Source organism: Pleurodeles waltl, chromosome 9 (assembly GCF_031143425.1).
Source record: "Pleurodeles waltl isolate 20211129_DDA chromosome 9, aPleWal1.hap1.20221129, whole genome shotgun sequence".
Taxonomy (NCBI): domain Eukaryota; kingdom Metazoa; phylum Chordata; class Amphibia; order Caudata; family Salamandridae; genus Pleurodeles; species Pleurodeles waltl.
The window spans coordinates 1092054951-1092082648 of record NC_090448.1 but is presented as its reverse complement, the minus strand read 5'-3'; the positions used below and the strand labels follow the sequence as shown (position 1 = coordinate 1092082648).

Here is a 27698-nt window from a genome sequence, read left to right as displayed (position 1 = left end):
GGTGTCTGGGAAAACATATTGATCCAGTTACAGCAGATGCAACTTTTGTAGTAAATTTTCTTGCAGCAGAGGCTAGCAAAGGCAAAACTTATCGTACTACTAACTCATATAGGTCTGCTATATCTTCTTCACACGTTTTCAGTAACGGGAAACCAATCGGAGAACATCCTTTGGTGTGTCGACTATTAAAGGGAGTAAAATTGTCTAATCCTCCTAAACCTAAATACAGTTCTTTATGGGATGTAAATGTTGTCTTTAGTTTGTTTTCGTCTTGGCCGGACAATGTGTCCCTACCTCTAAAAAGATTATCGGCCAAGTTAGCCATGTTGTTGTGCCTTGTTTTGTTTAAATGTCTTTCTGATGTTAGAGCTCTAGACATTACAGCACGGTCTTTTACTCCAACAGGTGTTTTATTCAACGTTCACAGACGTACAAAAACCCGTCTTTCTTCAGTTTTCTATCCTTATTTTCCAGACCACCCCAAATTATGGGGGTCATTCTAACCCTGGCGGTCCAAGACCGCCAGGGCTAAAATGACAGGGGCACCGCCAACAGGCTGGCGGTGCCCCGCTGGGCATTCTGACCGCGGCGGTTCGGCCACGGTCAGAAGTGGAAAACCGGCGGTCTCCCGCCGGTTTTCCGCTGCCCAAATGAATCCTCCATGGCGGCGCAGCAAGCTGCGCCGCCATGGAGGATTCTGACACCCCATACCGCCATCCTGTTCCTGGCGGTTCTCCCGCCAGGAACAGGATGGCGGTATGGGGTGTCGCGGGGCCCCTGGGGGCCCCTGCAGTGCCCATGCCAATGGCATGGGCACTGCAGGTGCCCCCGTAAGAGGGCCCCAAAAAGAATTTCAGTGTCTGCTTTGCAGACACTGAAATTCGCGACGGGTGCAACTGCACCCGTCGCACCATCCCACTCCGCCGGCTCAATTCTGAGCCGGCGTCCTCGTGGGAAGGTAGTTTTACACTGGGCTGGCGGGCGGCCTTTTGGCGGTCGCCCGCCAGCCCAGTGTAAAACACAGAATAGCCGCAGCGGTCTTCCGACCGCGGTGCGGTATTCTGGAGGGGGGAAGTCTGGCGGGCGGCCTCCACCGCCCGCCAGACTTAGAATCACCCCCTATGTGTTGGCCAGTGTTTAAAGGTTTATGAACATCAGACAGCCGATTTGAGGACTCCTTCCTCGTCACAACTCCTGATTTCTTTCAGGAAACCTTACAAACCTGTATCCTCGCCTACTCTAGCTCGTTGGGTCAGATGAATTATGACCCTCGCAGGTATTGATACATCTGCTTTTGGGGCTCATTCCGCTAGGGGAGCTATGGCTTCCAAAGCTTTTTGGGTTGGCTCCCGTCTGGAGGACATTCTCAGATTGGCTGACTGGTCTAATGATAATGTATTCAGAATGTTTTATTGCAAGCCTGTTCATCATGCTTCTCTAGATGTTATTGATTTGCTTTGAAATAGCATAATTGGAGCCTCCGGTCTTGTCATAAAATGTAGATTTTCCTAGTAAATTTATGAAGGAAAGTCTTAATTTTATTAAAGACACGGAGGCGAGTATTATCCGCCTCTACAAATTCTAATGCTTATTATTTTTGTTCCCTCCCAGCAACTTCTTCAATGACTCCACAAGCTTCCTCTTAAGGATTTCAACGTTCTACTCTTCGTTTCTGGTGCCACTCCTTCTACGGCATCCGTTTCCAAGTTTCAAGATTCCAGGGTCCAAGATCTTTCACATTCCATATCTGGACTGTTAATTGTGGTTCAAGAACTTTTGTCAGTGTTCATGGCGTTATGTATTTGTTGTTCTATTAGTCCACTGTTTACCTCTTAAGCTCGCATAACCGCTTCTGTGCCTTGGACGAGATGATCTCGTCCAAGGCTACAGTTCCCCTGTGCCTTGGACGAGATCATCTCGTCCATGGCACAGGGGAACTTGGGGGAGCGCTAGCGCGCCCCCCATGCCTCCCTCCCCCCCCAAGGAGGGGATGGAAGGGGAAGACCTTCCACCCCCGACGCCCCCACCCCCTGTGACGTCAGCGCGCGCTGATTAGTCACAGGGGCCTCCCCCATCGTGCTGGATGCAGAGCTTCCAGCGCAATTGAAAGAGAAATGCTAAGCATTTCTCTTTCAATCACGTGGGGGAGGCCCGGAGGGGCTTCAAAGGGAAGGAAAAGTATTTCCTTCCCTTTGAAGTCTCTCCGAGGGTTTCAAAAGCCGGATTGCTTGCAATCCGGCTTTTGAAACCCCACTAGACACCAGGGATTTTTTTTTTTTTTACTGAACTTTCCATAAGGGAGCGACCCCTTGGGCAAGGGTCGCTCCCATGGGGGGCATTTTGTTCGGGAAGGCCTTTCTGCCCCCCCTGGGGGCAGAAACCTCTAGGCGCCAGGGGATTTTTTTTTTGTGTGTTTTTTTTTTTGTTTGTTTGTTTTTTTAGAGATGGGGAGCGACCCATCAGGCAAGGGTCGCTCCCCTGGGGGGCAAATTGTATTTAGGCCAGTTCTGCCCCCCTTGGGGGCAGATTGGCCGATTTTAGGTCAATCTACCCCCAAGGGGGCAGAAACCACTAGGCACCGTGAATTTGTTTTTTGGCGCCAATGTCACGCAGGGGGAGCGACCCCGTAGGCAAGGGTCGCTCCCGGGAGGGAGGGGTGGGGGTTGGGGGGGCAAATTTATTTTAGGCCATTTCTGCCCCCGGGGGGGGGCAGAACCCTCTAGGCGCAAGGGCAAATTTCTTTTTTGTGTTTTTTTTTTTGTTTGTTTTTTTAGAGATGGGTAGCGACCCTTCAGGCAAGGGTCGCTGCCCTGGGGGGCAAATTGTATTTAGGCCATTTCTGCCCCCATTGGGGGCAGATTGGCCGATTTTAGGTCAATCTGCCCCCAAGGGGGCAGAAACCACTAGGCACCTGGGATTTGTTTTTTGGCGGCAATGTCACGCAGGGGGAGCGACCCCGTAGGCAAGGGTCGCTCCCAGGGGGAGGGTGGGGGGGGGGAATTTATTTTAGGCCATTTCTGCCCCCCCTGGGGGCAGATCGGCCTATTATTAGGCCGATCTGCCCCCAGGGGGGGCAGAAACCTCTAGGCGTCAGGGGAAATTTTTTTTTTGTGTTTTTTTTTTTTGTTTCTTTGTTTTTTTAGAGATGGGGAGCGACCCATCAGGCAAGGGTCGCTCCCCTGGGGGGCAAATTGTATTTAGGCCATTTCTGCCCCCCTTGGGAGCAGATTGGCCGATTTTAGGTCAATCTGCCCCCAAGGGGGCAGAAACCACTAGGCACCTGGGATTTGTTTTTTGGCGCCAATGTCACGCAGGGGGAGCGACCCCGTAGGCAAGGGTCGCTCCCGGGGGTGGGGGTGGGGGGTGGGGGGGCAAATATATTTTAGGCCATTTCTGACCCGCCTGGGGGCAGAAACCTTTAGGCGCCAGGGGAATTTTTTTCTTTTGTGTTTTTTTTTTGTTTGTTTGTTTTTTTAGAGATGGGGAGCGACCCATCAGGCAAGGGTCGCTCCCCTGGGGTGCAAATTGTATTTAGGCCATTTCTGCCCCCCTTGGGGGCAGATTGGCCGATTTTAGGGGGGGGGGGCGGCTGAGCTAGAGGCCAAACTCCACAGGTAGGCACTTTGCAAAAAACACCTCTGTTTTCTGTGAAAAAATATGTCGTGTCCACGTTGTGTTTTGGGCCATTTCCTTTCGTGGGCGCTAGGCCTACCCACAGAAGTGAGGTATCATTTTTATCGGGAGACTTGGGGGAACGCTGGGTGGAAGGAAATTTGTGGCTCCTCTCATATTCCAGAACTTTCTGCCACAGAAATGTGAGGAACATGTGTTTTTTTAGCCAAATTTAGAGGTTTGCAAAGGATTCTGGGTAACAGAATCTGGTCCGAGTCCCGCAAGTCACCCCTCCTTGGATTCCCCTAGGTCTCTAGTTTTCAGAAATGCACAGGTTTGGTAGGTTTCCCTAGGTGCCGGCTGAGCTAGAGGCCAAAATCTACAGGTAGGCACTTCGCAAAAAACACCTCTGTTTTCTTCCAAAAATTTGGATGTGTCCACGTTGCGCTTTGGGGCGTTTCCTGTCACGGGCGCTAGGTCTACCCACACAAGTGAGGTATCATTTTTATCGGGAGACTTGGGGGAACGCTGGGTGGAAGGAAATTTGTGGCTCCTCTCAGATTCCACAACTTTCTGCCACAGAAATGTGAGGAACATGTGTTTTTTTAGCCAAATTTTGAGGTTTGCAAAGGATTCTGGGTAACAGAACCTGGTCCGAGCCCCGCACGTCACCCCTCCTTGGATTCCTCTAGGTCTCTAGTTTTCAGAAATGCACAGGTCTGGTAGGTTTCCCTAGGTGCCGGCTGAGCTAGAGGCCAAAATCTACAGGTAGGCACTTCGCAAAAAACACCTCTGTTTTCTTCCAAAAATTTGGATGTGTCCACGTTGCGCTTTGGGGCGTTTCCTGTCGCGGGCGCTAGGCCTACCCACACAAGTGAGGTATCATTTTTATCGGGAGACTTAGGGGAACGCTGGGTGGAAGGAAATTTGTGGCTCCTCTCAGATTCCACAACTTTCTGCCACAGAAATGTGAGGACCATGTGTTTTTTTAGCCAAATTTTGAGGTTTGCAAAGGATTCTGAGTAACAGAACCTGGTCCGAGCCCCGCAAGTCACCCCTCCTTGGATTCCCCTAGGTCTCTAGTTTTCAGAAATGCACAGGTTTGGTAGGTTTCCCTAGGTGCCGGCTGAGCTAGAGGCCAAGATCTACAGGTAGGCACTTCGGAAAAAACACCTCTGTTTTCTTCCAAAAATTTGGATGTGTCCACGTTGCGCTTTGGGGCGTTTCCTGTCGCAGGCGCTAGGCCTACCCACAGAACTGAGGTATCATTTTTATCGGGAGACTTGGGGGAACGCTGGGTGGAAGAAAATTTGTGGCTCCTCTCAGATTCCAGAACTTTCTGCCACAGAAATGTGAGGAACATGTGTTTTTTTAGCCAAATTTTGAGGTTTGCAAAGGATTCTGGCTAACAGAACCTGGTCCGAGCCCCGCAAGTCACCCCATCTTGGATTCCCCTAGGTCTCTAGTTTTCAGAAATGCACAGGTTTGGTAGGTTTCCCTAAGTGCCGGCTGAGCTAGAGGCCACAATTTACACGTAGGCACTTCGCAAAAAACACCTCTGTTTTCTTCCAAAAATTTGGATGTGTCTACGTTGCGCTTTGGGGCGTTTCCTGTTGCGGGCGCTAGGCCTACCCACACAAGTGAGGTATCATTTTTATCGGGAGACTTGGGGGAACGCTGGGTGGAAGGAAATTTGTGGCTCCTCTCAGATTCCACAACTTTCTGCCACAGAAATGTGAGGAACATGTGTTTTTTTAGCCACATTTTGAGGTTTGCAAAGGATTCTGGGTAACAGAACCTGGTCCGAGCACCGCAAGTCACTCCATCTTGGATTCCCCTAGGTCTCTAGTTTTCAGAAATGCACAGGTTTGGTAGGTTTCCCTAGGTGCCGGCTGAGCTAGAGGCCAAAATCTACAGGTAGGCACTTCGCAAAAAACATCTCTGTTTTCTTCCAAAATTTTGATGTGTCCACGTTGCGCTTTGGGGCGTTTCCTGTCGCGGGCGCTAGGCCTACCCACACAAGTGAGGTATCAGTTTTATCGGGAGACTTGGGGGAACGCTGGGTGGAAGGAAATTTGTGGCTCCTCTCAGATTCCAGAACTTTCTGCCACAGAAATGTGAGGAACATGTGTTTTTTTAGCCAAATTTTGAGGTTTGCAAAGGATTCTGGCTAACAGAACCTGGTCCGAGCCCCGCAAGTCACCCCATCTTGGATTCCCCTAGGTCTCTAGTTTTCAGAAATGCACAGGTTTGGTAGGTTTCCCTAAGTGCCGGCTGAGCTAGAGGCCACAATTTACACGTAGGCACTTTGCAAAAAACACCTCTGTTTTCTTCCAAAAATTTGGATGTGTCTACGTTGCGCTTTGGGGCGTTTCCTGTTGCGGGCGCTAGGCCTACCCACACAAGTGAGGTATCATTTTTATCGGGAGACTTGGGGGAACGCTGGGTGGAAGGAAATTTGTGGCTCCTCTCAGATTCCACAACTTTCTGCCACAGAAATGTGAGGAACATGTGTTTTTTTAGCCACATTTTGAGGTTTGCAAAGGATTCTGGGTAACAGAACCTGGTCCGAGCACCGCAAGTCACTCCATCTTGGATTCCCCTAGGTCTCTAGTTTTCAGAAATGCACAGGTTTGGTAGGTTTCCCTAGGTGCCGGCTGAGCTAGAGGCCAAAATCTACAGGTAGGCACTTCGCAAAAAACATCTCTGTTTTCTTCCAAAATTTTGATGTGTCCACGTTGCGCTTTGGGGCGTTTCCTGTCGCGGGCGCTAGGCCTACCCACACAAGTGAGGTATCAGTTTTATCGGGAGACTTGGGGGAACGCTGGGTGGAAGGAAATTTGTGGCTCCTCTCAGATTCCAGAACTTTCTGCCACAGAAATGTGAGGAACATGTGTTTTTTTAGCCACATTTTGAGGTTTGCAAAGGATTCTGGGTAACAGAACCTGGTCTGAGCCCCACAAGTCACCCCTCATTGGATTCCCCTATGTCTCTAGTTTTCAGAAATGCACAGGTTTTATAGGTTTCCCTAGGTGCCGGCTGAGCTAGAGGCCAAAATCTACAGGTAGGCACTTCGCAAAAAACATCTCTGTTTTCTTCCAAAATTTTGATGTGTCCACGTTGCGCTTTGGGGCGTTTCCTGTCGCGGGCGCTAGGCCTACCCACACAAGTGAGGTATCAGTTTTATCGGGAGACTTGGGGGAACGCTGGGTGGAAGGAAATTTGTGGCTCCTCTCAGATTCCAGAACTTTCTGCCACAGAAATGTGAGGAACATGTGTTTTTTTAGCCACATTTTGAGGTTTGCAAAGGATTCTGGGTAACAGAACCTGGTCCGAGCCCCACAAGTCACCCCTCATTGGATTCCCCTATGTCTCTAGTTTTCAGAAATGCACAGGTTTTATAGGTTTCCCTAGGTGCCGGCTGAGCTAGAGGCCAAAATCTACAGGTAGGCACTTCGCAAAAAACACCTCTGTTTTCTTCCAAAAATTTGGATGTGTCCACGTTGCGCTTTGGGGCGTTTCCTGTCGCGGGCGCTAGGCCTACCCACACAAGTGAGGTATCATTTTTATCGGGAGACTTGGGGGAACGCTGGGTGGAAGGAAATTTGGGGCTCCTCTCAGATTCCACAACTTTCTGCCACAGAAATGTGAGGAACATGTGTTTTTTTAGCCACATTTTGAGGTTTGCAAAGGATTCTGGGTAACAGAACCTGGTCCGAGCCCCGCAAGTCACCCCATCTTGGATTCCCCTAGGTCTCTAGTTTTCAGAAATGCACAGGTTTGGTAGGTTTCCCTAGGAGCCGGCTGAGCTAGAGGCCAAAATCTACAGGTAGGCACTTCGCAAAAAACACCTCTGTTTTCTTCCAAAAATTTGGATGTGTCCCAGTTGCGCTTTGGGGCGTTTCCTGTCGCGGGCGCTAGGCCTACCCACACAAGTGAGGTATCATTTTTATCGGGAGACTTGGGGGAACGCTGGGTGGAAGGAAATTTGTGGCTCCTCTCAGATTCCAGAACTTTCTGCCACAGAAATGTGAGGAACATGTGTTTTTTTAGCCAAATTTTGAGGTTTGCAAAGGATTCTGGGTAACAGAACCTGGTCCGAGCCCCGCAAGTCACCCCATCTTGGATTCCCCTAGGTCTCTAGTTTTCAGAAATGCACGGGTTTGGTAGGTTTCCCTAGGTGCCGGCTGAGCTAGAGGCCAAAATCTACAGGTAGGCACTTCGCAAAAAACACCTCTGTTTTCTTCCAAAAATTTGGATGTGTCCACGTTGCGCTTTGGGGCGTTTCCTGTCGCAGGCGCTAGGTCTACCCACACAAGTGAGGTATCATTTTTATCGGGAGACTTGGGAGAACGCTGGGTGGAAGGAAATTTGTGGCTCCTCTCAGATTCCACAACTTTCTGCCACAGAAATGTGAGGAACATGTTTTTTTTAGCCAAATTTTGAGGTTTGCAAAGGATTCTGGGTAACAGAGCCTGGTCCGAGCCCCGCAAGTCACCCCTCCTTGGATTCCTCTAGGTCTCTAGTTTTCAGAAATGCACAGGTTTGGTAGGTTTCCCTAGGTGCCGGCTGAGCTAGAGGCCAAAATCTACAGGTAGGCACTTCGCAAAAAACACCTCTGTTTTCTTCCAAAAATTTGGATGTGTCCACGTTGCGCTTTGGGGCGTTTCCTGTCGCGGGCGCTAGGCCTACCCACACAAGTGAGGTATCAGTTTTATCGGGAGACTTGGGGGAACGCTGGGTGGAAGGAAATTTGTGGCTCCTCTCAGATTCCACAACTTTCTGCCACAGAAATGTGAGGACCATGTGTTTTTTTGGCCAAATTTTGAGGTTTGCAAAGGATTCTGGGTAACAGAACCTGGTCCGAGCCCCGCAAGTCACCCCTCCTTGGATTCCCCTAGGTCTCTAGTTTTCAGAAATGCACAGGTTTGGTAGGTTTCCCTAGGTGCCGGCTGAGCTAGAGGCCAAGATCTACAGGTAGGCACTTCGCAAAAAACACCTCTGTTTTCTTCCAAAAATTTGGATGTGTCCACGTTGCGCTTTGGGGCGTTTCCTGTCGCGGGCGCTAGGCCTACCCACACAAGTGAGGTATCATTTTTATGGGGAGACTTGGGGGAACGCTGGGTGGAAGGAAATTTGTGGCTCCTCTCAGATTCCACAACTTTCTGCCACAGAAATGTGAGGAACATGTGTTTTTTTAGCCAAATTTTGAGGTTTGCAAAGGATTCTGGGTAACAGAACCTGGTCCGAGCCCCGCAAGTCACCCCTCCTTGGATTCCTCTAGGTCTCTAGTTTTCAGAAATGCACAGGTTTGGTAGGTTTCCCTAGGTGCCGGCTGAGCTAGAGGCCAAAATCTACAGGTAGGCACTTCGCAAAAAACACCTCTGTTTTCTTCCAAAAATGTGGATGTGTCCACGTTGCGCTTTGGGGCGTTTCCTGTCGCGGGCGCTAGGCCTACCCACACAAGTGAGGTATCATTTTTATCGGGAGACTTGGGGGAACGCTGGGTGGAAGGAAATTTGTGGCTCCTCTCAGATTCCACAACTTTCTGCCACAGAAATGTGAGGAACATGTGTTTTTTTAGCCACATTTTGAGGTTTGCAAAGGATTCTGGGTAACAGAACCTGGTCCGAGCACCGCAAGTCACTCCATCTTGGATTCCCCTAGGTCTCTAGTTTTCAGAAATGCACAGGTTTGGTAGGTTTCCCTAGGTGCCGGCTGAGCTAGAGGCCAAAATCTACAGGTAGGCACTTCGCAAAAAACATCTCTGTTTTCTTCCAAAATTTTGATGTGTCCACGTTGCGCTTTGGGGCGTTTCCTGTCGCGGGCGCTAGGCCTACCCACACAAGTGAGGTATCAGTTTTATCGGGAGACTTGGGGGAACGCTGGGTGGAAGGAAATTTGTGGCTCCTCTCAGATTCCAGAACTTTCTGCCACAGAAATGTGAGGAACATGTGTTTTTTTAGCCACATTTTGAGGTTTGCAAAGGATTCTGGGTAACAGAACCTGGTCTGAGCCCCACAAGTCACCCCTCATTGGATTCCCCTATGTCTCTAGTTTTCAGAAATGCACAGGTTTTATAGGTTTCCCTAGGTGCCGGCTGAGCTAGAGGCCAAAATCTACAGGTAGGCACTTCGCAAAAAACATCTCTGTTTTCTTCCAAAATTTTGATGTGTCCACGTTGCGCTTTGGGGCGTTTCCTGTCGCGGGCGCTAGGCCTACCCACACAAGTGAGGTATCAGTTTTATCGGGAGACTTGGGGGAACGCTGGGTGGAAGGAAATTTGTGGCTCCTCTCAGATTCCAGAACTTTCTGCCACAGAAATGTGAGGAACATGTGTTTTTTTAGCCACATTTTGAGGTTTGCAAAGGATTCTGGGTAACAGAACCTGGTCCGAGCCCCACAAGTCACCCCTCATTGGATTCCCCTATGTCTCTAGTTTTCAGAAATGCACAGGTTTTATAGGTTTCCCTAGGTGCCGGCTGAGCTAGAGGCCAAAATCTACAGGTAGGCACTTCGCAAAAAACACCTCTGTTTTCTTCCAAAAATTTGGATGTGTCCACGTTGCGCTTTGGGGCGTTTCCTGTCGCGGGCGCTAGGCCTACCCACACAAGTGAGGTATCATTTTTATCGGGAGACTTGGGGGAACGCTGGGTGGAAGGAAATTTGGGGCTCCTCTCAGATTCCACAACTTTCTGCCACAGAAATGTGAGGAACATGTGTTTTTTTAGCCACATTTTGAGGTTTGCAAAGGATTCTGGGTAACAGAACCTGGTCCGAGCCCCGCAAGTCACCCCATCTTGGATTCCCCTAGGTCTCTAGTTTTCAGAAATGCACAGGTTTGGTAGGTTTCCCTAGGAGCCGGCTGAGCTAGAGGCCAAAATCTACAGGTAGGCACTTCGCAAAAAACACCTCTGTTTTCTTCCAAAAATTTGGATGTGTCCCAGTTGCGCTTTGGGGCGTTTCCTGTCGCGGGCGCTAGGCCTACCCACACAAGTGAGGTATCATTTTTATCGGGAGACTTGGGGGAACGCTGGGTGGAAGGAAATTTGTGGCTCCTCTCAGATTCCAGAACTTTCTGCCACAGAAATGTGAGGAACATGTGTTTTTTTAGCCAAATTTTGAGGTTTGCAAAGGATTCTGGGTAACAGAACCTGGTCCGAGCCCCGCAAGTCACCCCATCTTGGATTCCCCTAGGTCTCTAGTTTTCAGAAATGCACGGGTTTGGTAGGTTTCCCTAGGTGCCGGCTGAGCTAGAGGCCAAAATCTACAGGTAGGCACTTCGCAAAAAACACCTCTGTTTTCTTCCAAAAATTTGGATGTGTCCACGTTGCGCTTTGGGGCGTTTCCTGTCGCAGGCGCTAGGTCTACCCACACAAGTGAGGTATCATTTTTATCGGGAGACTTGGGAGAACGCTGGGTGGAAGGAAATTTGTGGCTCCTCTCAGATTCCACAACTTTCTGCCACAGAAATGTGAGGAACATGTTTTTTTTAGCCAAATTTTGAGGTTTGCAAAGGATTCTGGGTAACAGAGCCTGGTCCGAGCCCCGCAAGTCACCCCTCCTTGGATTCCTCTAGGTCTCTAGTTTTCAGAAATGCACAGGTTTGGTAGGTTTCCCTAGGTGCCGGCTGAGCTAGAGGCCAAAATCTACAGGTAGGCACTTCGCAAAAAACACCTCTGTTTTCTTCCAAAAATTTGGATGTGTCCACGTTGCGCTTTGGGGCGTTTCCTGTCGCGGGCGCTAGGCCTACCCACACAAGTGAGGTATCAGTTTTATCGGGAGACTTGGGGGAACGCTGGGTGGAAGGAAATTTGTGGCTCCTCTCAGATTCCACAACTTTCTGCCACAGAAATGTGAGGACCATGTGTTTTTTTGGCCAAATTTTGAGGTTTGCAAAGGATTCTGGGTAACAGAACCTGGTCCGAGCCCCGCAAGTCACCCCTCCTTGGATTCCCCTAGGTCTCTAGTTTTCAGAAATGCACAGGTTTGGTAGGTTTCCCTAGGTGCCGGCTGAGCTAGAGGCCAAGATCTACAGGTAGGCACTTCGCAAAAAACACCTCTGTTTTCTTCCAAAAATTTGGATGTGTCCACGTTGCGCTTTGGGGCGTTTCCTGTCGCGGGCGCTAGGCCTACCCACACAAGTGAGGTATCATTTTTATGGGGAGACTTGGGGGAACGCTGGGTGGAAGGAAATTTGTGGCTCCTCTCAGATTCCACAACTTTCTGCCACAGAAATGTGAGGAACATGTGTTTTTTTAGCCAAATTTTGAGGTTTGCAAAGGATTCTGGGTAACAGAACCTGGTCCGAGCCCCGCAAGTCACCCCTCCTTGGATTCCTCTAGGTCTCTAGTTTTCAGAAATGCACAGGTTTGGTAGGTTTCCCTAGGTGCCGGCTGAGCTAGAGGCCAAAATCTACAGGTAGGCACTTCGCAAAAAACACCTCTGTTTTCTTCCAAAAATTTGGATGTGTCCACGTTGCGCTTTGGGGCGTTTCCTGTCGCGGGCGCTAGGCCTACCCACACAAGTGAGGTATCATTTTTATCGGGAGACTTGGGGGAACGCTGGGTGGAAGGAAATTTGTGGCTCCTCTCAGATTCCACAACTTTCTGCCACAGAAATGTGAGGAACATGTGTTTTTTTAGCCAAATTTTGAGGTTTGCAAAGGATTCTGGGTAACAGAACCTGGTCCGAGCCCCGCAAGTCACCCCATCTTGGATTCCCCTAGGTCTCTAGTTTTCAGAAATGCACAGGTTTGGTAGGTTTCCCTAAGTGCCGGCTGAGCTAGAGGCCACAATTTACAGGTAGGCACTTCGCAAAAAACACCTCTGTTTTCTTCCAAAAATTTGGATGTGTCTACGTTGCGCTTTGGGGCGTTTCCTGTCACGGGCGCTAGGCCTACCCACACAAGTGAGGTATCATTTTTATCGGGAGACTTGGGGGAACGCTGGGTGTAAGGAAATTTGTGGCTCCTCTCAGATTCCACAACTTTCTGCCACAGAAATGTGAGGAACATGTGTTTTTTTAGCCAAATTTTGAGGTTTGCAAAGGATTCTGGGTAACAGAACCTGGTCCGAGCCCCGCAAGTCACTCCATCTTGGATTCCCCTAGGTCTCTAGTTTTCAGAAATGCACAGGTTTGGTAGGTTTCCCTAGGTGCCGGCTGAGCTAGAGGCCAAAATCTACAGGTAGGCACTTCGCAAAAAACATCTCTGTTTTCTTCCAAAAATTTTGATGTGTCCACGTTGCGCTTTGGGGCGTTTCCTGTCGCGGGTGCTAGGCCTACCCACACAAGTGAGGTATCAGTTTTATCGGGAGACTTGGGGGAACGCTGGGTGGAAGGAAATTTGTGGCTCCTCTCAGATTCCAGAACTTTCTGCCACAGAAATGTGAGGAACATGTGTTTTTTTAGCCAAATTTTGAGGTTTGCAAAGGATTCTGGGTAACAGAACCTGGTCCGAGCCCCGCAAGTCACTCCATCTTGGATTCCCCTAGGTCTCTAGTTTTCAGAAATGCACAGGTTTGGTAGGTTTCCCTAGGTGCCGGCTGAGCTAGAGGCCAAAATCTACAGGTAGGCACTTCGCAAAAAACACCTCTGTTTTCTTCCAAAAATTTGGATGTGTCCACGTTGCGCTTTGGGGCGTTTCCTGTCGCGGGCGCTAGGCCTACCCACACAAGTGAGGTATCATTTTTATCGGGAGACTTGGGGGAACGCTGGGTGGAAGGAAATTTGTGGCTCCTCTCAGATTCCACAACTTTCTGCCACAGAAATGTGAGGAACATGTGTTTTTTTAGCCACATTTTGAGGTTTGCAAAGGATTCTGGGTAACAGAACCTGGTCCGAGCCCCGCAAGTCACCCCATCTTGGATTCCCCTAGGTCTCTAGTTTTCAGAAATGCACAGGTTTGGTAGGTTTCCCTAGGAGCCGGCTGAGCTAGAGGCCAAAATCTACAGGTAGGCACTTCGCAAAAAACACCTCTGTTTTCTTCCAAAAATTTGGATGTGTCCCCGTTGCGCTTTGGGGCGTTTCCTGTCGCGGGCGCTAGGCCTACCCACACAAGTGAGGTATCATTTTTATCGGGAGACTTGGGGGAACGCTGGGTGGAAGAAATTTGTGGCTCCTCTCAGATTCCAGAACTTTCTGCCACAGAAATGTGAGGAACATGTGTTTTTTTAGCCAAATTTTGAGGTTTGCAAAGGATTCTGGGTAACAGAACCTGGTCCGAGCCCCGCAAGTCACCCCATCTTGGATTCCCCTAGGTCTCTAGTTTTCAGAAATGCACAGGTTTGGTAGGTTTCCCTAGGTGCCGGCTGAGCTAGAGGCCAAAATATACAGGTAGGTACTTCGCAAAAAACACCTCTGTTTTCTTCCAAAAATTTGGATGTGTCCACGTTGTGCTTTGGGGCGTTTCCTGTCGCGGGCGCTAGGCCTACTCACACAAGTGAGGTATCATTTTTATCGGGAGACTTGGGGGAACGCTGGGTGGAAGGAAATTTGTGGCTCCTCTCAGATTCCACAACTTTCTGCCACAGAAATGTGAGGAACATGTGTTTTTTTAGCCACATTTTGAGGTTTGCAAAGGATTCTGGGTAACAGAACCTGGTCCGAGCCCCACAAGTCACCCCTCATTGGATTCCCCTATGTCTCTAGTTTTCAGAAATGCACAGGTTTGGTAGGTTTCCCTAGGTGCCAGCTGAGCTAGAGGCCAAAATCTACAGGTAGGCACTTCGCAAAAAACACCTCTGTTTTCTTCCAAAAATTTGGATGTGTCCACGTTGCGCTTTGGGGCGTTTCCTGTCGCGGGCGCTAGGCCTACCCACACAAGTGAGGTATCATTTTTATCGGGAGACTTGGGGGAACGCTGGGTGGAAGAAAATTTGTGGCTCCTCTCAGATTCCACAACTTTCTGCCGCAGAAATGTGAGGAACATGTGTTTTTTTAGCCAAATTTTGAGGTTTGCAAAGGATTCTGGGTAACAGAACCTGGTCCGAGCCCCGCAAGTCACCCCATCTTGGATTCCCCTAGGTCTCTAGTTTTCAGAAATGCACAGGTGTGGTAGGTTTCCCTAGGTGCCGGCTGAGCTAGAGGCCAAAATCTACAGGTAGGCACTTCGCAAAAAACACCTCTGTTTTCTTCCAAAAATGTGGATGTGTCCACGTTGCGCTTTGGGGCGTTTCCTGTCGCGGGCACTAGGCCTACCCACACAAGTGAGGTATAATTTTTATCGGGAGACTTGGGGGAACGCTGGGTGGAAGGAAATTTGTGGCTCCTCTCAGGTTCCACAACTTTCTGCCACAGAAATGTGAGGAACATGTGTTTTTTTAGCCAAATTTTGAGGTTTGCAAAGGATTCTGGGTAACAGAACCTGGTCCGAGCCCCGCAAGTCACCCCATCTTGGATTCCCCTAGGTCTCTAGTTTTCAGAAATGCACAGGTTTGGTAGGTTTCCCTAGGTGCCGGCTGAGCTAGAGGCCAAAATCTACAGGTAGGCACTTCGCAAAAAACACCTCTTTTTTCTTCCAAAAATGTGGATGTGTCCACGTTGCGCTTTGGGGCGTTTCCTGTCGCGGGCGCTAGGCCTACCCACACAAGTGAGGTATCATTTTTATCGGGAGACTTGGGGGACGCTGGGTGTAAGGAAATTTGTGGCTCCTCTCAGATTCCACAACTTTCTGCCACAGAAATGTGAGGAACATGTGTTTTTTTAGCCAAATTTTGAGGTTTGCAAAGGATTCTGGGTAACAGAACCTGGTCCGAGCCCCGCAAGTCACCCCATCTTGGATTCCCCTAGGTCTCTAGTTTTCAGAAATGCACAGGTTTGGTACGTTTCCCTAGGTGCCGGCTGAGCTAGAGGCCAAAATCTACAGGTAGGCACTTCGCAAAAAACACCTCTGTTTTCTTCCAAAAATGTGGATGTGTCCACGTTGCCCTTTGGGGCGTTTCCTGTCGCGGGCGCTAGGCCTACCCACACAAGTGAGGTATCATTTTTATGGGGAGACTTGGGGGAACGCTGGGTGGAAGGAAATTTGTGGCTCCTCTCAGATTCCAGAACTTTCTGCCACAGAAATGTGAGGAACATGTGTTTTTTTAGCCAAATTTTGAGGTGTGCAAAGGATTCTGGGTAACAGAACCTGGTCCGAGCCCCACAAGTCACCCCTCATTGGATTCCCCTAGGTCTCTAGTTTTCAGAAATGCACGGGTTTGGTAGGTTTCCCTAGGTGCCGGCTGAGCTAGAGGCCAAAATCTACAGGTAGGCACTTCGCAAAAAACACCTCTGTTTTCTTCCAAAAATTTTGATGTGTCCACGTTGCGCTTTGGGGCGTTTCCTGTCGCGGGCGCTAGGCCTACCCACACAAGTGAGGTATCAGTTTTATCGGGAGACTTGGGGGAACGCTGGGTGGAAGGAAATTTGTGGCTCCTCTCAGATTCCAGAACTTTCTGCCACAGAAATGTGAGGAACATGTGTTTTTTTAGCCACATTTTGAGGTTTGCAAAGGATTCTGGGTAACAGAACCTGGTCCGAGCCCCACAAGTCACCCCTCATTGGATTCCCCTATGTCTCTAGTTTTCAGAAATGCACAGGTTTGGTAGGTTTCCCTAGGTGCCGGCTGAGCTAGAGGCTAAAATCTACAGGTAGGCACTTCGCAAAAAACACCTCTGTTTTCTTCCAAAAATTTGGATGTGTCCACGTTGCGCTTTGGGGCGTTTCCTGTCACGGGCGCTAGGCCTACCCACACAAGTGAGGTATCATTTTTATCGGGAGACTTGGGGGAACGCTGGGTGGAAGGAAATTTGTGGCTCCTCTCAGATTCCACAACTTTCTACCACAGAAATGTGAGGAACATGTGTTTTTTTAGCCAGATTTTGAGGTTTGCAAAGGATTCTGGGTAACAGAACCTGGTCTGAGCCCCACAAGTCACCCCTCATTGGATTCCCCTAGGTCTCTAGTTTTCAGAAATGCACAGGTTTGGTAGGTTTCCCTAGGTGCCGGCTGAGCTAGAGGCCACAATCTACAGGTAGGCAATTCGCAAAAAACACCTCTGTTTTCTTCCAAAAATGTGGATGTGTCCACGTTGAGCTTTGGGGTGTTTCCTGTCGCGGGCGCTAGGCCTACCCACACAAGTGAGGTATAGTTTTTATCGGGAGACTTGGGGGAACATAGAGTAGCAAAACAAGTGTTATTGCCCCTTGTCTTTCTCTACATTTTTTCCTTCCAAATATAGGAGTGTAAAAAAGACATCTATTTGAGAAATGCCCTGTAATTCACATGCTAGTATGGTCACCCCGGAATTCAGAGATGTGCAAATAACCACTGCTCCTCAACACCTTATCTTGTGCCCTTTTTGGAAATACAAAGGTTTTCTTGATAGCAATTTTTTACTCTTTATATTTCAGCAAATGAATTGCTGTGTACCCGGTATAGAATGAAAACGCACTACAGGGTGCAGCTCATTTATTGGCTCTGGGTTCCTTGGGTTCTTGATGAACCTACAAGCCCTATATATCCCTGCAACCAGAGGAGTCCAGCAGACGTAACGGTATATTGCTTTCGATAATCTGACATTGCAGGGAAAAGTTACAGAGTAAAACGTAGAGAAACATTTATGTTTCTTTCACCTCAATTTCAATATTTTTCTTTTTCAGTTGTTATTTTCTGTAGGAAACCCTTGTAGGATCTACACAAATGACCCCTTGCTGAATTCAGAATTTTGTCTACTTTTCAGAAATGTTTAGGTTTCTGGGATCCAGCATTGGTTTCATGCCCATTTCTGTCACTGACTGGAAGGAGGCTGAAAGCACAAAAAATTGCAAAAATGGGGTATGTCCCAGTAAAATGCCAAAATTGTGTTGAAAAATTGGGTTTTCTGATTCAAGTCTACCTGTTCCTGAAAGCTGGGAAGCTGCTGAGTTTAGCACCGCAAACCCTTTGTTGATGCCATTTTCAGGGGAAAAACCACAAGCCTTCTTCTGCAGCCACTTTTTCCATTTTTTTTAAAAAAAACGAAATTTTTACTGTATTTTGGCCAATTTCTTGGCCTCCTTCAGGGGAACCCACAAAGTCAGGGTACCTCTAGAATCCCTAGGATGTTGGAAAAAAAAGGACGCAAATTTGGCTTGGTTAGCTTATGTGGACAAAAAGTTATGAGGGCCTAAGCTCGAACTGCCCCAAATAGGCAAAAAAAGGCCTGGCACAGGAGGGGGAAAAGGCCTGGCAGCGAAGGGGTTAAGAAAAGAGGGCTGTTCTCAGTCAAGATATGTATTATAGGGCTATTCTGTTGGTGATTGGTGGGTTACTTTGACTACAGTTTGCTTCCCATTGGCCACCTTTTCGTTGCCTCATGGGAGATGGGAGTTGTAGTTCTTGACTGCAGCTGCTGTTTAATAAAATAAGAAAAGAAATGCATAATAGGAGCCTCCGTGTCTTTAATAAAATGAAGACTTTCCTTCATAAATTTACTAGGAAAATCTACATTAAATTGCTCAAACAATGGTTGTTTTTTCCCACTGGGGAAATTCTCTTTGCCAATTTAGTGTTAAGTCTCTGAAGTGACCCTGCAGATAACCATCTCTCTTTGCTTTCCACAGGCTAAATCCCTATGATTTATTCTACGACATTAAACATTAAGGCTCCAATTTAGTGTTCGACAGACGGTACTCTCTCATAAATATGACAGAGCACCCTGTCCAACATACCCTTGGTCCACTGATTTACTTAGTGTTGGGTGGATCATAATTTTTCTGACAGCTGTGCCCCTGCAGGCTCTGCCATTGGAACGTTTACTCAGGTGGGTCAACGGAGTAGGGACTGCCTGAGTAATGACATCCAATGGCCACCATACATAGTGTGAATAGCTTGATTAGGAATGTTTCTCCGTCACAACCAGGAAAAACCTGGGTGTGAGGTAAATTAGCTTTTTTTGTGTTTCAAAACAAACTCCAGCTTTGGCAGTTTGTTTTTAAAGAACGAAAACGTTTTGTGTGCAGATGCATGAAAGGTGGCATCCGCACACAAACTTGCAGTGCCTTCAAAGGAACCACTATGACAGCAGTTGCTCTGAAGACATGAAGGTCACCGCTTGGGTGAGTGGTGATCTCTAAAAATGGCAGGTGGTAGTCAATGTGGGTGGCAGAGGTAATCACCTCCACCACCCTGGCAGATGAGCTGGTTAGTCAGCAAACTCTAAATCGACCCCTAAAACATCTTTTAAACCTAAATCCTTACCCAAAATTCCTTAACCTTATTTCAACATATATTAATTTAATTTTACTACATTAAATGTCATTTTATGTTCGAATTTTAATCTAAATTATTTTTACTGTAATCTCCGTTTCTTTGGGTTCTCAGACACAGACAGTGCTCTTTTATGGCCACCATAATTCTATTCTAGCCTCACCCAAAGCACTCTGCATTGGTGGGTCCAGATGGTCAGAATTCGTAGCCATTTTGTGGCTAAAAATCTGACCATTTCAAGTCATTTCATTGAGTTCTTGAACGACTCCTAGTGGATGACATGCAGGTATCACAGAAAACATAACTTCTGAGATCATCAAAAGAGAACAACAGTTCTTTACTAAGAATGACATATTGCAATACTGCACCTTACAGTCCAGGGCAACAAGAAGTTCATATGAAATGTTCTTCATCCATTCACTGGACTTTCCCACTGCAGTCTTTAGGGCGATTATGGTACCACCTCGTTGGAAAACAGGAATCTGTAATTTTAATAAAAACATTTAAGATATGTATCTGAGTAAAGTACTACAGGTGAGGCTTGGATAGAAATTTGCTCTCATCCTCCAAGTACCTTGTCTACTAGTGTGGTTAATCAGGCTTTTAGGTATCTGACGTCAAGCACTGCCGAAAGCTTGAGAGATAGACCTATTTTTAGAACTTACATTTGGACGTTAGCCTATATTAGGGCTTCCATAAAACATAGGCTATCAAAAGATTTTAGAAGCTTTCTTAGATTTAACAAACATCTTCTCAAGAATAAACATTATAGAAAGACTTGTTCCTCAATATCTAGCTGATGACTGACACTTAGCACCATGTCTCTTTAACATCCCTAGTCTGGCAAAACCTGCAAACATTCTGCATGGCCTATTAGGGAAGAGCGGATAAAGGAAAGGGCAGTGTTGAGATCCTAGGAAGTGTCTGGCTTGGCAGTTTGGGCTGGACTGTTCCCATTGGAGCAGAGTCAAGACTGAATTGCATATAACTCGGTCCAAACTGAGGTGGCATGGTGTGCAAAATAACAATGGAGTGGGATGCTATCCTGAGTAATTACCAGTCGCTGAGCTGATTTTAAGCATTCCGTCCGTCACTTTTTGTATACTTTGCTGTGTCACCATAAGTGGGATGGGTATGCACAGTCGTGAGTCCTGTGCACACTTTGTCTCTGGACCCAAGCTGTACTCGGCTGATGAGCCAATAACTAGGGTAACATGGGTCCTATGTTGATGTGTTCTGGCTCAAGGAGGACCTGGCTTGGCAGTTCAGGCTGTACTGTTCCCACTGGAACAGAGTCAAGACTGACTTACATACAGCGGGATCCAAACCGAGGTGGCATGGTGTGCAGAAGACAATAGATTGGGAAGCGGCACCGAGTAATTGCCAGTGGCTGAGATTAGCCCAAGAATTCCATCCATCATTTTTGTATACTTAGAACTTTCTGAAAGTGACATTTTCAGAATTGTAACTTGAAATCCAACTTCACCATTAAAGAGAGTTTTAAATTACAATTCATTAGAATGTAAACGGCACACCTCTATCTCCTCCCAATACAAAGTTATCATTTATTAAATGTAATAAGGTAACCCAGTATTACTCAATGGGAGAGATAGGACTGTAACAGTGAAAAATGACTTTAGAAGTTTTTCACTGCCAGGACATATAAAACTTAAACATACATGTCCTTTTTTTTTAAATACAATGCACCCTGCCCAATTCACCTTTAGGTTCCAGCTTAGAAGTATCAGAAAGGAAGTTGTAGGCCTGAGAAATAGTTTATTTTGCCAGGTCAAAATGGCAGTTTAAAACTGCACATACAGGCTGCAGTGGCAGGCATAAGACATGTTTTAAAAGGCTACGTTGGTAGGGATCACAGTGAGTGCTGTAGCCCACTAGTAGCATTTAATTTACAGGCTCTGGGTATACGTAGTACCATTTACTAGGGACTTACAAGTACATTAAATGTGCCAATTATGTGTAGGCCAATTTTACCATGTAGCACTTTATCTCTGGTTAGCAGTGGTAAAGTGCACAGACTCCTAAAAGCCAACAAAACAGGTTTGGCAAAGGAAGGGAGTGAGGGTAAAATGTTTGGGGTGACTCAGCAGACAGGGCTAGTTCCCACATTTGCACTTTGGTTTGTGTGAGTAGTGCTAAACAATGCATCTTCAGAGTAAGGGAGGACTGACATAACTTTCTATCAGTAAAGCCTGTGGAGAATATTACAGTTGAAACAAATCAAAACTGAACAAACACTGAAAGCTAAACAAGTCAATTTAGAAGAATGAACAGCTTAACGGTCTGGGTTTGTCGTTTCACAAAATAATAAAATTCAGTTATGTTTGAGATAATCATTCTCAATATTTATGAGGTAAATTTAAATATCATGAACTTCAATGGTGATTAGGTGCAAATATGTTGGTATTTCTGAAAATTAACCAGGCTGTGCTATTTTCAATTAACTCAGCCCAGCAAAGGTGGGAGATATGGAAAATGATTGTTATGATAAAGGTGTGACAAAAGTCTATTCTAATATTTTAAGAATTATTTAATAATACAACACAAAAATATACCTAACAGCCCTGGGCGGAGACACCCCATGCAAGGGATCCTAAAGTACAAGTTACTTACCTTTGGTAACACATTATCTGCAATATCTAGTTGCAGATTCCTTACCTTACAATTTCCCCAGGCGTCAGTTTTGGATCAGGAGATTTTTCTCAAGCAGTGCCCCTGCACATTGTTAGGTGGCATCGATCGGCTACATGTCCGTCGTGCACTCCGGAAATGACACTGCGGGTCCTATAGAGGCACCACCACGGCGTGTTGACATCAGTTTCTTTTCACGACTTTCCGTGCCAGAAACGCTCAGCCAAGAAGAACACTGACCACTGGTGCATCAAAACTAAGGCCCTGAAATGGGAATCCCTTGAAATCAGTTCACAGAACGGGGAGGATGGGAGGGCCAGTAAGAAATCTGCAACTAGATATTGTCTCTACCAGATAAGGCGATACCGAAGGAAAGTAATTGTCCATCTGATTGAGACATCTGGTTGCAGATTCCTTAGCTTAAAATAGATACACAAGCAGTACCATCCCCTGAGGTGGTTCTGCGAACTAAGATCACACCAGAAGGTCCTGCAGGAAATGGGCAAAGTGACCGTCCCTATGGGCCTGACTGTCCAGGCAGTAGTGTTTGGCAAATGTGTGAGACATGGCCACGTTGTCGCCTGACAAATGTCCTGGCCCGGAACTATGCATGCTAAGGCAGTGGTCGCAGCTTTAGCTCTGGTAGAATGAGAGCGCAAAGGATCAGGTGGTTGCTTCTTAGCCAGTGCGTAGCACATTTTAATGCACAGTATGACCCATTTGAAGACTCGGCTCGGGCTGGCAGCAAAATGTATCTCGTGTTCAAAGCAGCAGGTCAGATTTCATAGAGAAAGGAAACAGCTCAGTCCGGGTATTTCCGCTCTAAAATTTAGAAAAGGCTCACTTCACGAAACAAGGAGTAAATCTGCACATGCCATCAACGTACGGTGCATTTTTACTATTTTTTTTGCAATTAATAAACATCCCTGAAGTAAGGTTGCAAAGCTGTGTGGCGCAAATCTTCAGACATGCTGCTGGGAATGCCATGGGACTGTTCCCATGGGCTACCGGGCCCATCATAGGTGGAACGGGGCTCTCTGTGCAAACAACACTTTTTATTTTGTCCCCTCTGCAAGGAAAACATTGTCCCCCATGGAGAACACGTATCTTCAGGTGGTGTTTGCGGTGGAAGTGGAACACCCCCCCTAACATATTTACCAGTCGTATTTCGACCCAACTGGTTGGGACCCGTCACCAACTCGGTGAGTAGTGGGGAGTTCTGGGTGACAGACGGTGCTGACGTCAGCAGGAATGTGAATGCGATGAGCACACCCGGCGGCACGTCCGAAACAACATTACGCACCGGTCGACCGTCACACCGAGCCGGCGTGCACCACGAGCAGCGGCGGAGTCACCCGCAGTCGTCTTCCTTGCGCAGTCTGTGGTACTACCTGCGAGATCCCGTATCGGGTTCAGCAGTCCTCGCAGCTCTAGCGCTTGGGACACGTTGGACTGACTTTAGCAATGTCACAAATTCTCAACGCAGCGGCCTTCTCATCAGTCAATTAATAATGTGCATTCATTGATTAGTTACAAGGCAGTTGCACGGTGCCAAATGGATGGGGTCTGATTATAAACTGAATTCGGGCACGCGATGGGCCTCTTTAACCGGACGTGGCGCATCAGCATCATCAACGTCCGACCCACTCACCTGTGCGGTGGTACTCGTTAGAGACTCTACTTTAGGTTTGCCATTCCTTGCAAAACCAGGATTACATTTTTTATTTTTATTGTAGTTTAAGAGTTTATGACAAACAAAACAGCAAACATCACAAGACACAAAAAAAGATTCTCATGGTCTTTCTCCCAGAGCAAAGCATGGGAGTACAGCGCAATGAATTATAGACACAGGTCCATGCCCAGGATGGCCGCGGTGTACAAGCAATATCAACCAGAGGAAAAGAGGGGTCAGCTAAAAAGATGATCCGGGAGGTTGGAAGGACAATCAGGGGCGGGTTGAGTCTGGGCGGGTCATAGTGCTGGGAGGGATATGTGGAGCTGGTAACTGCCCAGACCCATCTGATGACTGATCTGGAAAGGGTCGTCAGAATTGCTTCGCGGACGATAGGCACAGTACGGTCCCAATATATCCTGTGGCTGGGATGTAATTGGTTACAGGAGAGTGTACGTTTCAACCCGGTCTTTTAAATTTATACAAAAAAATGCACCATTTTAACATCAATCGACTGAATCCAGGGAGTGCCAGGCTTGTTTAATACTCCTTGAAAATACTGGAAAATTTCAAAGTGGCTTTTAAAAGCCTTCAGCATTTTTTAATAAAATGGAATACTGTTAAATATTCCCATATTCTACCCAGAGTTTTGGGCACCTTATGTTATTACATGCAACTACGCATTCAGCAGCTTGTCCTGTTATCACACAGTTTTCAAGAAGCAGAATTTATAATGGATATTTATAATTTGGCCTCTGAAAGCTCTTCGATTCTTAACCCTTGTCTGCTACTGTTGCTGGGGTTGGTTTCCCTGAGTCCCCTCTCCAGACTTGGTCTGCTGCTGGGCTTAGGTTGGCACTAAGCCTGCTCTCGCTTCCTCCACTTCCCTCCCACACTCAGATCCACCCCTCAGCCAGGTCTACTGTTGCTAGACCAGGGATAGTGCTAAGGCTTCCCTTTGTCCTCCCTTAGCTACATGCCGTGCTGAGGAATGGAACAGGAGTGAATAGCTTCACCCATCATCCTCAATTTCACTGTGTCCCTTTGGTGATTGGTTGGCCTACCATCAACCATCAAACTGGAATCTAAATGTGGTATGCCTATAAACAATTCAGGCAAAGGACAGTCAACCATCCTGTCTGCAAATACAACAATAGTGGATTCCAGCAGATAGCAGAATGCATAGTTCAGTTCCTATCTTCTGTAAAGGAGATGGTGGAGATAGTAGGGTGAAGGCAGCAAAGGTAAGTGTAATTTGTCCTTACATTATTTTTTTAAGTTTGATTCAGTATACTTCTGGATCTCATAAATTAACTACACAGTTGTTTGGGTGTGACTTGCATTGGGCAATTTTTAAACTAGACCTGCTTTAAAGCACCTGTTGAAAAAAGGCTTTCTTCCACTTTATAAACACAGGACAGTGTCATATGCTTTACTTATTGTTTTGTCTAGCATTTGTTTATTATTGAACTAGCCTGTGTAGCATGTTGTTACTTAGGACTGTATGAAGATGTTTTGCCTGCGGATGGTTATATATATTTATATATATATATAAATATATATATATATTTTTGCTACCAAAAATATTCATTCATTTTCGAAACTCCAGAACCAATTTCTGTAACTTTATCCACAGCAATCCCTGCCCAGAGCCACCATATATCCTTTTTAGAGGGGTATACTGGATCGCTTGTTGGGAAATCTTAGATACACACCATCCTAATATTGTTGACTAATCTACACTCCTGCCTTTTCATTAAACCCTAACCAAATGTTGGGGTGAAAGTTTCCAATCCTCTCCCTGAAGAGGGAGTTACTCCAGCCCTTTGAGCAAAATTCCAAACATTTTCAGGATGAAAGAGGTTAGACTGCAGTTTGAGAACGCCCACAAACATAAATATTTGCTGTTGCGAAAAGGTAAAGTAGTCATATATTAAAAATCCATTGGTGTGAATCGTGTTTTTTTATGTAAAAGAGAAATAGTCCGATTCACAAACATTTTCCTAGATCACTCCTGAAATCCACAAGTAGGTTAGGAGTACTATAAGGATAAGTCACAGCTCCTCATACACCAGTGTTAGACCTGACAGCCTTAGGGTGGTCACACCTAACTTTTTGCCTGCCTCCCTCCACTTTTTGGACACTGTTTTTGCTGGTTTTTAGACTCTGCGCACTTTACCACTGCTAAACAGTGCTAAAGTGCATATGCTCTCTCCCTTTAAACATGGTAACCTTGGATCACACCAAACTGGACTATTTAATTTACTTATAAATCCCTAGTAGGGTGCACTATATGTGCCCAGGGCCTGTAGATTAAATGCTACTAATGGGCCTGCAGCACTGGTTGTGCCACCCACTTAAGTAGCCCCTCAACCTTGTCTCATGCCTGCCTTTGCAAGGCCTGTGTGTGCAGTTTCACTGTCACTTCGACTTGGCATTTTAAAGTACTTTCCAAGCCTAAAACTCCCCTTTTCTACATATAAGTCACCCCTAAGGTGTGCCTTAGGTAACCCCTAGAGCAGGGTGCTGTGTGGGTAAAAGGCAGGGCATGTACCTGTGTAGTTTACATGTCCTGGTAGTGTAAAACTCTTAAATTCGTTTTTACACTACTGTGAGGCCTGCTCCCTTCACAAGCTAACATTGGGGCTGCCCTCATACATTGTTGAAGTGGTAGCTGCTGATCTGAAAGGAGTAGGAAGGTCATATTTAATATGGCCAGAATGGTAATACAAAATCCCGCTGACTGGTGAAGTTGGATTTAATATTACTATTTTAGAAACGCCACTTTTAGAAAGGGAGCATTTCTCTGTACTTAAATCTTTCTGTGCCTTACAATCCACGTCTGGCTGGATTTAGTTGACAGCTCCTTGTGCATTCACTCAGACACACCTCAAACACAGGGTACTCAGCCTCACTTGCATACATCTGCATTTTGAATGGGTCTACCTGGACTGGGAGGGTGGAGGGCCTGCTCTCACACAAAGGACTGCCACACCCCCTACTGGGACCCTGGCAGACAGGATTGAACTGAAAGGGGACCTGGTGCACTTCTAAGCCACTCTGAAGTCTCCCCCACTTCAAAGGCACATTTGGGTATAAAACAGGGCCTCTGCCCTACCACCTCAGACACTTCCTGGAAAAGAAACCTGAACCAGAACCTGCGGCCTGACCAGAAGAACTGCCTGGCTGCCTAAAGGACGCACCTGACTGCTTTCTACAGAGGACTGCTGCCTTGCTGTTGCCCTGCTGTCTTGCTGCTCTCTTGCTTTGCTGCAGAAATGCTCTCCAAGGGCTTGGATAGAGCTTGCCTCCTGTTCCCTGAAGTCTCAGGACCAAAAAGACTTCTCTCTTGCAACTGGACTACTTGTGCGGCGAACAATTCGATGCACAGCTTGTTCCGCAGTGAAAAATTCACCGCACGCCGAACCAGAACGACACTGCTCGACTTCGCAAGGAAAAGATCGACGCGATGCCTGCGGTGCAACCGGAACTTCGACGCAGCTCGTAAATTGTGTCCTCTAGACCAGTGGTTTTTAACTTGTGGTCTGGGGGCCCTTGGGGGTCTGCCAAACCTACTTAGGGGATCAGCATGTATCCCGCCTGTCTTAGCAGGCCTGTGTGCACACTTCCACCTATGGTGGTTTCAACCACTTTTCCTGCCTGCCAATGGAGGCTTGTATGTGCACAAGGGCACAGATGCCCACAGAGGGAAGAATACCCATGTGTGTTTTCACTGTATAGGAGACCTGCTCAGCCCACAGGTTAACATGAGGGAAATGTCATAATTACTCCTAGCTGCAACAGTGGATTGCAGCAGAGCAGCCTCATATTGGTTACTATCTTTTGATTCGTCCTGACAAACATCTTTCTGTGGGAAAGGTAGTTTTGTCAATAATCAAGGGGAAACGCCACTTCTACAAAGTGGACATTTCTCTGCCCTAAAATGCCTTGTGTACTTTTCAATTCTACTCTAGTCCACACTGGGGGATGGAGAAGCACAGCTGTGCATTCCCCAGCGCCAGCTATAAAACCTAGGCATGCAACTGGAACGAAGACCTCTAACATTGTGGGCCTGGCTGGATAGATTGGAGGGAGCGGTTCTGACACCTGGCCTCTCTCAGCCAGATCATGGGCCCACTAAAGATTAAGATCTGCATACAACAGCCCCATGGCAGAGAGGACTGAAATTTAGGGGAGACATCTTTGGTTTAAAGGGGAAGCCTCTGAATCTCCTCCAACTTCAAAGGCGCACTACAGTATAACTACTGGTGCCACACTGCAGCAATGTAGAGATACACTGCAGGAACATGGGATGGAGACCCTGGGTCACGTGGTGCACACTGCCAGAAGAATCTGTTGCGCACAAGGAGTAATTATTGCCCTAGGAAGGGACCACACACCCTTCCTGCATCATGACTGGCCTAGGCAAACTGCTTGCTGCTGTGCGGCACCCTGAAGTAGGCTTTCTAAGGGCTTGTTTCCTATTGTACTCTTGTGGAGGTCTCACGGATATGAAAGATTTCCCGCAAGGGCC

At 47.2% G+C, this 27698-nt stretch overlaps 1 protein-coding gene across 2 annotated transcripts in view; it reads right to left on the bottom strand.

Moving 5' to 3' along the window:
• Positions 1-27698, bottom strand: part of GANC (glucosidase alpha, neutral C) — a 388017-nt gene that overhangs the window by 95566 nt on the left and 264753 nt on the right. For both annotated transcript variants that reach the window (XM_069208780.1, XM_069208781.1), the window contains one exon: positions 19212-19325. In XM_069208780.1, coding sequence (XP_069064881.1) covers positions 19212-19325 — 114 coding nt within the window. The remainder of the gene's footprint in view (positions 1-19211; positions 19326-27698) is intronic.